Raw genomic sequence first — 10,205 nt, forward strand, 5'->3', positions numbered from 1 at the left:
CTTAATTTTCCCAGTGGTCAACATTAGCTAACAGCGCCCAACATATCAAAAGTGCTGATCGATCGGGGTTAAAGGGCGGGGTAGTGAATGAAGCCCCATTAACCATAACTTTTCAAGTGCGTCTCAAATCCAAGTAGCTAGCTTAGGTATTATATATCTTGGAATGAAACGAATGGTGGATTTTTTAGAGGTAAGAAGAATATATATATATATATATATATATATATATATATAATAGCACTGATCAGATGGACTTGACTCAGAAGGTGCATGATGTTATATTCCTTCCCTCTTAAACAACAATACAATTAGTAAAGATTAAAAAATAACAAATAAAACCTTAATTATTCGGCCACCCATGTGCTTTTCATGTCATGCGTAAGGCTGTCCTTTGACTTTGCAGGCACTCTGTCTCTCTCTCTCTCTCGCGATATAGAGAATCTCTAATTGGAATTAAGGAGGTTATAAATGTATATGGAAACTTAGTCAGAAAGTATATATCACTGAGTTCTTCACTAGCTAGCTAGCTTTTTTTTCCCTCTAGGATTCCTCGCCTTAATTCACTCTCTCTTTCTCGAACATGTCCAATGAGTATGTTTTTTAGAACATTGATCATTGCTTAAACGGGACTAGCTAGCTTTCAGCTTGACCTCACCACAAGTAAAAGACCAATCCATTTAATAATTGTTCGAACACTTATAATCGTCCTGGATCACAGGAAGTCCTTATTTCGCAATTGCCACAGTTATTAGGAGGAAAGAGTCCTACTGTTGTTAAACCATTACAAAAGAAATCCATTTAAATTTTTTTACAGCTCAGTGCATATTGTCGTTTATTTTCTCTTGGTGCGCGCGCTAGCTAGCTCTTACATATTTGCAGTCCTTCCTGCCGCCGCTCAAACTACGTACGTGGTATATATATATGGATGCTGCAGGTACCAGTTTCAATATTGGTAATTTTACTCGAAACAGAAAAGGGAGTCCCGGCTTGTTGATCTCTATTAGTATCTCTGACTTGTTCTTTCTAATATAATAAACGTCGGAAACTTGATGCAGTCTAAAAGATCATGTTTAGCTTCTGTACATATTCCAACTTTTGCAGTACGTACGTAGAAGTTGGATATCATGTGGAAATCCTGAGGATCCATAGGCTGAGCGATGAGCTCAATATGTCATCACGAATGGCGCTTTGTTTTTGAGGTCACCAATTGGTTTCAATTTCGACTACATATCTCGTCGGTAATAAGCTAGAATGGATACATATATAGGCCGATACATTCAGTTCGTCAAAATCTTTAAAACTTGGGCAAAAAATTCGTTTTGGGTTTTTTTTAATTCTCAGAAAGTACCATATATTACACTGTCATTCTACTGTATTGATGAAGCATTGTCGACCCTAACCTGTGTTTTAACTCTTCGTTTTAGCTCTCTTTTCCTTTTCTAATATATCAAAGATACCTTTGGATCAGCTCTGGTTTTTTAATAAAAAAAATTAAAGATTTCTTCCCTTTTTCTATCAAAGAACTTCATTAGCAAATTAATGCCTCCTAGAAAACAAGTCCCGATGCCCAGTTTACTCCCTTTAGACTGATTCTTTATGATATTATTTTTTGTGTAATTCGTTATCATTAGCTTCTCATCTTTAAATTTGTTGTTCATTAATTTGTTGTTTCTTTCTCAAGTACTAGTTAATGGTCGTGGAATTTTACTTAATTAGTAACGCGCAGGATGCAGGCCGATGATCATCTCTTTAATGTTTAATTAATCTTTAGTAGTTTGATCGTCTGCTGCCTAGCTAACCAACCAAGAAGAGCTAGTACTGATCATGATCCTGTCATGGAAATTTATTAGAAAGGCCAGGGTGGTGTGCATTAATTGCGCAGCCAGATATCCTCAACATATTTCAACCGGCCCCTTGAATCTGATCATCATGCTCCAAAATTGTTAACATGCCGTCAAGGTCAGTACTTGTGATGACATCTCTCCGAATCTTGCCACCCACTAAAGGTAATTAATAATAGCATATTAGTTATAAGAGCACTTTCTGATATATAGTTGTTACAATTTAGACTTTAATTAAAGTAGTTCCTTTGCATTGTGCATGGCATGAAATCACTAAAAAGGTTTTCTCCTTTAATTTTTTACTTCCAACTTTATTCTTATTCTGGATGTCCCAGTTGCTTGCCTTCTACACCTGGAGGCTGGACATCATGTGAATTTGCAAAACTTTGCAGCAAAGCATTACCATTATCATTGATATTATTTTCTGGTCACGACATGATATGATCTAGTACTTTTTTTTTTTTTTCCTCACATCCCTTCGATCTTGCTTTATAAGTTGATTTAATTGATTCATCTGCAGCACCCTTATAATGAGTCTGATTATTCCAGATTATTGGAATGAAAACTCCTGACCATGACAAAACTAGCTATATAGCTACTAGATATTATATTATAAATGTCATGGGTTCATGAGTTGATAAACACAATAAATTAGTGAATAAAAGTGTTTCATGCAATAATGTACTATACATATATATAATTAAATAAACCATATAAATTCATAAATTAACTGATCAAGATTTTAGAGCATATCAAGTAGTAAATTCCCATGAAATAAAATATAATAAAGAACAATATAGAGTCTCAGAGTACGGTTATTAATTTGGAGTTGCATGCAATATTTGATTTGTGATTATTCAAAGTTCAGTTGACTTCCATCTCGATATTAATTACATTGATCAGCATATGTTAGAATCATTTTGTTTCATCAAATAAAGCAAAATAGAAGGGAAATTAGAAGATATATATAAAATTAAGAAGCACAAAAAACAACATAGGGAAAGAATTGGAATTAAACAATCTGTTGAAACATATTCATTATATAATAGATCAAAGAACTCAATAAAAAAAAAAACGGAAATGTTATTTATTCTAAAAACTAAATAATCTAGTTAAGCATAAAAACATATATAGCTGTGATCGACCATCCGGCCGACTCTATGGACAGCGGCGCATCATGCATGTGGATGCTGTAAGTAGTAATTCTTAGGCTACATAAGGAAACCCCTTTTTTCTTTGGGCGGAAATAATATAAAGCCCAACTACATGCAAACCATGATGCGACTCCAACCACTCAGCTACACATGCAGTACTCCACCCTAGATATCTTCAACACACAAGGACTAGGGTTTTTCACCAACTAGATGCGGTGGTATTAACTTAATACTGGAGGGGTGGGGGACTAGAGGCTCACCAACATATATATTCATATGTCTTAGTTCATTATGTACAGGAATTGGGGATCATTACTTCATTTTTCCTACGTACTCAAACTTAATCTCCTAGTATCAGTATGTATATTACGGCCATTCAAGTACTTTAAGTAGGTGTGTCATTTCCACAACCCAATTTGACAATCAGATGTTGACAAAGAGGACTTTTCCAGCACCATTTCCTGCTTTTCCAAATGTCTGACGAGTAGAGCAGTCGTGTTGCCCGATGCTTGAAAAATATTGTTGTTGTTGGCTGCATTTGGGTAGCTGTTTTCCTTGGATACATGATGATGATCATGATCTTGGCTGAGTTGAGAAGCAACAAACTTGTCAAGGACTCTCCAATCTGTGACTTGATCCACCGCTTGCTCGTTAATGCAATTGTTACTATAAACCGGATGGAAGTTTTGCTCTTCTTGGGAGATTGATGAGGACTGCACAGTTGTGGCCTGGTTTATGTCTATTCCAAACGCTGCCAAACAGTTATTGGAGCTTAAAGTGGCAGCTGGTTGGTGGAGCAACTTTGGGCTCTCTAGAAGTGGGAGCTGGAGGAAGTGCTCGTGGGGATGAATGTGGTAGGGCAAATGATCAAGCTCTTTCTTGCATGGATAAGGTGGCTGCTGGAACACCATATTATTGGACTGTGAATTCTGCTTAGGTGAGTCCAAGTCCGGCATATATGAGGCTTGATCATCGTACCAAGACGATTCGTGGTCGCTCACTTTACGCACGGTTGTTATCCTTTTCTTGAATACCCTACAGACAACCCAACCTTCTTCCTGCTTCAATTACACAAACTTACATGCATGAATATTTACACTTTCTTTCAGGGAAACAACGTACGTAACTTGTATAGATCAATCAAACGTCCAAAATAGAAAGTGCATGTCGATTGCCATGTCGCATATAAGATTAAAACAGATATTCACACACACACACACACACACACACACACATATCACAGATTCAAATACAACAGCTGGCCGCGTGCCGGCAAGATTCAACAATAGGATCTACGTAGTACTACACAATGCACAAAACCTATATATAGTTGCAGGCTTAGGTTTTCTCAAAATGTATGCATAGAAGAATTTATAAAAGAAACAAATAATAAAAATTAATAACATATATTATAAGCTGGCCTGTACATGGCATTATATATATATAACACCATGGTGCACATTGTCTATGGTATTGGCATAGTTTTCTAACAAATATATATAGTGTTGAGTTGGGAGGTATATATTTGTGGAAAGGCCGGTTTGTGTATATGTTCCAGATTTGCATGCATGTTTCTTACGGAGACGTACATAGGATGAACATTAATATTAGAAAATTGATAATTACGTGATATATTTAATTTTATGAGATTTATTAGATATTTTTTTTATAAAAATAGTAAATTTACAATGATTTCAAATACTTCAATTCAAATCAGTCTGTAAATTTATTTTTATTTAATTTTTTTTTTATAAATAAGAGAAAACATCCACTTGATCTATTTCTTATAGGGATCAAAACTGATCAAATCCAGGAGAAAGAGTTATGAGATGAAATAATGCTGTTTTGCTAAGTAGTGGAAATGAGTACTTGTCACTAGGGGAACTAGTACTACTACTACTAGCTTACTGTAGTCTGTAGTTCACGGTCGTCGGTTGGAAGAAAATTTATATAGCAGTACAAAAAATTCTAAAAATGAATGAACGAGATTTTATATTGATCACTCACATGTCTTGTCTATTTGCGCAGACAGATTCGTTCATTTTTTCTACCAAACATTAAAGCAGGCAGCCTAGCAAAAGAAAGTTTTTGTCTTTAACTACCACGGATCATCATCTGCCATGCATGCAAGTTTGCAATAAGACATTAATTGAAGCAACGGTACGTACGTCGGTATGTATATAATAACTCATAAAAACTCAAAACCGATAACAAAAATTAGAAAAACTCACAAATAGACACTACATGTCAGATGCCTATAGCCGATCGTGAGCACTATGAGATTATATATATATATATATATATATATATAGAAAGCCAAATATTTCACGTTCAAGTACTTATCTTGCGTTCAAAGTCTAACATGAAGTGTTGGCTTGCATCCATTAATAAGCAAAATAATAAAACTAAGATCAGATCACTATAAGGAATTAATTGTAGTAATATTTATGCAGAAATTTCTATGTAATTGAAAAAAAACACATCTTCTCACTAATGAAGTGCATATATATAAGCATGATTTTCTAGTACTGTGTAAATTAAAGCATTTGGCCTGGACACTTGCCTGTGGAGTCCCGTTTTCCTCTGTTTCTAGTCGGTACTCATGCATTATCCAGTCTGATTTTTGTCCATTTGGGGCTCGACCTTTGTAAAAGACTAAAGTCTTCCTCATTCCGATTAAATCATGCTTAGAGTATATTGCCTTGTCTCTTCCTGTCGCTTTCCAAAATCCTGCCGATGTGGCTCTATTTGTCCGAGTTCCTGTTGGATACTTCTTATCTTTATGGCTAAAAAAGTACCACTCATTTTGTTCTTCTGTTCCTATCCTGCATAGCTCTTTTCAAATTTTGCAGAATCATGTGAAAGGTTAATATATAATTAGCTAATTTATTCGATTACTAATCTCTAAAATTTAAGAAATAATTAATATTCAATACCTTCAAGATCCCAAGGCTCAATTCTATAGAGGTCAACATCTTTAATGACATCTAGATCAATCCTTCGTGAGGTGACTTTCTTCCTAAGGTAATAATGAACAAGTTCTTCATCGGTTGGATGAAACCGAAAACCAGGGGGAACATGCGAAAAGGTATTCATACGTCCCTTCCACGTCTACTTATATTAGTCCTGCAAATATATATGTAGAGCATATTGATCATGATCAAATGCAAATATATTAGTTTTACCTTCGTTCCAAATTGAATACAGCAGGCTGATCAACATTCCGATCGTTCATTTTGGAAATTGGATGCAATAAATTAACTTGAACAAAAGTGTGTGTGTTACACTTCAGAAAAAAAAAACAAAAGTACTAAAAATTTATAGATAGAACCCCTTGGCTTTCATCTAAATGAATTCAAATATTTTGAAACAGCTCATATTATATATCACACACACACACCATTGGGATCAGCACATGCATCAAGCTATGTATTGGTAAAATGAACAGACCAATATGAAAATGATTGTCACAAATCGAATGTTTTGTTCATGTGTCGATCTATTTAGCATTAATCCATCGTGTCAAATTATAACATGGCGAGTGTACTCATTAATTTGACAGTTAATACCACCTCAGGTAAAAGTATATCCAAAAGAAAACGTGCGTATAATATGGGATGATGATGGCAGTAATTAAAATCAAAACACGTATGACAAAATAAAACTATCAGAAATCTGACTTAATCTTTGTTTCCGAGAATTAAATTTGTTGAGAACTCTATGTTAAGCCTTACAACCAACTCGTAATCGATATCTTTCCTTTAAAGATAGGAGGTTTGAGGTTCAACCCAATATAGGGTCTCCGGTACCGTTTATCTACGATATTGAAACACTAACAACAATATTATCTCATGAATAGGATAATTAAGTTTGTGAAATTGAAGTAATTAAATGTCCAACCAGAAAAAAAAAAGGATAAGATAAAGAAAATAAATGCTGAAATAGCTAGCAGCTTGACGACCGGGATGAACAGTCGATAGTACTTTGTCCACTCAGATCTTGTTCAGCATGAGAAGAAAAGATAAATAAAAGTTTCTGCAGAAATCATGCCTTTACAATTAAATGCGCTTTTAAGTTTCCTTTAGGAGGAATCAGCAGTAGCTGCCTTTACATGCTACGATTAATAGTCAGGAGGTAATTCCTTAGTGGAAAACATAATGTATAGATGATCCGATTCTTACCATAGCTAGTCTTTGTGTGTGCGACACATCTTGTGGTTAGTTGATTATGCGTGCATGTGATATATATGCAGGTATACTCATTAATTAAAGATGATATATAGATAGATCAAGATATTAATTTCTAGGGTTGGAACGAAAATACAAGCTAGTGCTCTCTAGTTATGAGTTGGGCACTCATTGTGCATCCCAAAAAAAGATGTCTAATATATCTCTAAGTATGGCCAGGCAATTATGAAGAAAAAGAAATTAAATCAGAGAAAAATGAAGGGAAAATAAATATATAAAAGGAAATATATCATGTGATGGGATGAGAGAATATGTTAGACTTTGGTTGTTTGATTGATACCGTCTGCCTGATTAGGCAGATGGTATTTCCAAATCAGAAGAGCATAATGACCGTTGTTTCATTAGTTTCAGAGGATAACTTTTCTTGAGATTTTAGATCTGCAAAGCAACTTTCCACCCCTTACATGCATGCTTTACAACTCCATGCAAATTCAAGTCTCACAAACAGATGAATAAATCTTGTATCTGGCTGTACCTGTATAAGTTGTATAATATCGAGAAGAAGGAGATGAAAATGACGAAGACGACGACTATTGGAGAGAGAGAGAGAGAGAGAGAGCTCACAGATCAAGCAAGAACGGCTCTAGTTCTTGTAACCCGCAGATCTGGGGTGGCAGAGGAGGAAACCCTTTTTATCCAAAATTATTATCTGGTTATTTTCTCAGCTTCACTCCCAGCTGTCGAGAAGCCCCTTAATTAATCAGACAAGAGACAAAGACACGACAGTGTAAAAGAGTTGCACTTCATTGTATCCTCGGGAATTGAACCGAAACTGGTTTTCTATCCCAAAAGCGGTCTCCGAGGCTGTCGAGTAGGGATCTAATCCCGAGGGCATCAAAGACAAGAAAGGCTGGGGAATAGAAGAACAGAAAGCATGTAGGGTTAAATAAGAAACGGAAGAAACCCTGCCGATAATTATAATAATAAAAAAATACGATACGAGAAAAAATTGAAAAGCAAAAAATTATTGGAGAAGCTTGTTTTCTGTATCATAAGCTCTCATTGTCGGGATGGGCTGAATTGGTGGGGAAGCTTTTGGGCGGGAAAAAAGGTGGCGCAAAAATGGCTGAAGGAGAGTAGAAAGGAATGTCTCTCTCTCTACTGCCACCTCCACCCGCAACTGAGAGAGACCCGACACAGAGCTTTGACAGAATATGTTTCTCTTTCAAAGGTCTTTCCCTACACAGTTCTAAATATGTGCAAGCGAGACAAATTAAGGGAAGAAGCAAACGGTGAGGTCAGAACAACCAACGGAAAAGACCAATCAACAATCTTAAAAGCCTCCGGAAAGGAGAGAATAAAATATATAGGAGCTAGGATATTATGCCTAGCTAGCTGGTGACGTAATGGAACAGCCACAAAGCCATCCACAAATGACAAACACCATGTCTCTCTCTCTCTCTGAATGAGGCATGGTGGCCCCTAATTGTTAGCGCCAACTCCATTCCCAGTCCCTACCATTTCCGCTAGCTATTCATCTTCAAGGCATAACTCTAATAACATTGGGATGATCATGATGATTGGCCGGGTACACCCTCGGTCTCACGGTTGTTTCGCGCAATCTAGGCCCAACATCGAGTATGAATGAAAATAGTACTGGATAATCAATAATCCTTAATTTGTCCTTCCCAACTCTCATAACGTTACTACTATATATGTTTGGCAAAGAACATCGATCCCATTAATCAGACTGTTTGTTTTGAATGTATTTAGTTTTTTTATGAGTCTCCATTGCAGTGCTCATTGAGTAGCAGTACAGATAGTTCTAAGTAAATAGCACAATATATATATATATATATACATAAAAGAAGATTAATGGATATATATATTTAGAGAGAGAGAGAGAGAGAGAGAGAGAGAGATTTGTTTAATTTATCCAAAATAAGTGATTGTTTATCCTCCAAAAACCGATCTATGGTCAAATTATGAACTTCATTCAAATGTACCTTTCGAAATTAAAAAAAGAAAAAAGAAAAAAGGGTTAGCAGTAGCACTAGTCGTCAGCCGGTAACCTCAGTTAGGTCAGGCGAAATATCCAAATGATTGCTGGTAAGTTGGTAACGAAAATAACCACTCAGTCTAATAGATATCGCATTGATTATTAGGAGACAAAATTACTTATTCCCTATAAATTAACCTCATGTCTTATATATATATATATGTATCATAATTTGTATTACTTTTTTCACGATCCACAAAAAATGACGTTTATAAAGTTTCCATATAACACATGATCATGTACAACACATGAATGTTTAAGGTCAACATGAGCTAGCTAGGGTACTTACTACCTTGCGAGAATTAACTTGTGAGACAATCAACCGCTGACAACTTGGCTGATTTTAATTGGTGGGTTAACCTTTGATGTCCTCCTTTCCTGTTACAATCTCTTCCATGAGTAGTTTTTGATACAGTATGCCCTACGACGGCCACGAAAGAGACGGTGCTCCAAATGCAAATATCCCCTCAAAACCCAACACACAACAAAACAAAACAAGCAAAACAAAAACAAAGTGGCTTATAAGCTTGGTCGAGCCGGGCTGAAATGGTCAGTGCGAGTGGAATGTGGGTCCCATCACGCGCTAGGAAATGATTGCCGCTGCCCCTGGGAAGTACTCTGGGCCTGGACTTCACAGTACGTGGCGGGCGGCTTGCGGTCTGGCGTGGGCTAGCCACTATGATTGAGCTCGCAACTTGGAGAGGGTTATTTGCGACGGGTTGTACAGTGGGTCCCACACTTTCCCTGGTCCCTTGTGGGTCCAATGCTTGGTCTCCGAGTGGGTCCCAGGAACCTTCCAGCTTCATTGCAACTGGAGCCTAACACGTGCCATTTTTTCTTTCTTTTAGCTTAGTAATTTTTCAGATTCCTCTACACGCTTCTCCGCCTCATTTTATTTAATTATTATAATTTTTTTAAAATTTTTATATAAAATAAAATAAATAATTTAAATTTTAAAATTTTA

At 36.2% G+C, this 10,205-nt stretch overlaps 1 protein-coding gene across 1 annotated transcript; it reads right to left on the minus strand.

Moving 5' to 3' along the window:
• Nucleotides 1–3,244: 3,244 nt before the first annotated feature.
• Nucleotides 3,245–7,941, minus strand: LOC108987378 (NAC domain-containing protein 7-like). Its single transcript, XM_018960280.2, has 4 exons — nucleotides 7,807–7,941; nucleotides 5,932–6,121; nucleotides 5,559–5,830; nucleotides 3,245–4,053 (listed from the first exon to the last, which is right to left on the minus strand). The coding sequence occupies exons 2-4, from the start codon at nucleotides 6,089–6,091 to the stop codon at nucleotides 3,394–3,396; spliced, it is 1,092 nt and encodes a 363-aa protein (XP_018815825.1). The 5' UTR covers nucleotides 6,092–6,121; nucleotides 7,807–7,941; the 3' UTR covers nucleotides 3,245–3,393.
• Between the last annotated feature and the right edge of the window lie 2,264 nt (nucleotides 7,942–10,205).

This window comes from Juglans regia, chromosome 1 (genome assembly GCF_001411555.2).
Source record: "Juglans regia cultivar Chandler chromosome 1, Walnut 2.0, whole genome shotgun sequence".
NCBI lineage: Eukaryota > Viridiplantae > Streptophyta > Magnoliopsida > Fagales > Juglandaceae > Juglans > Juglans regia.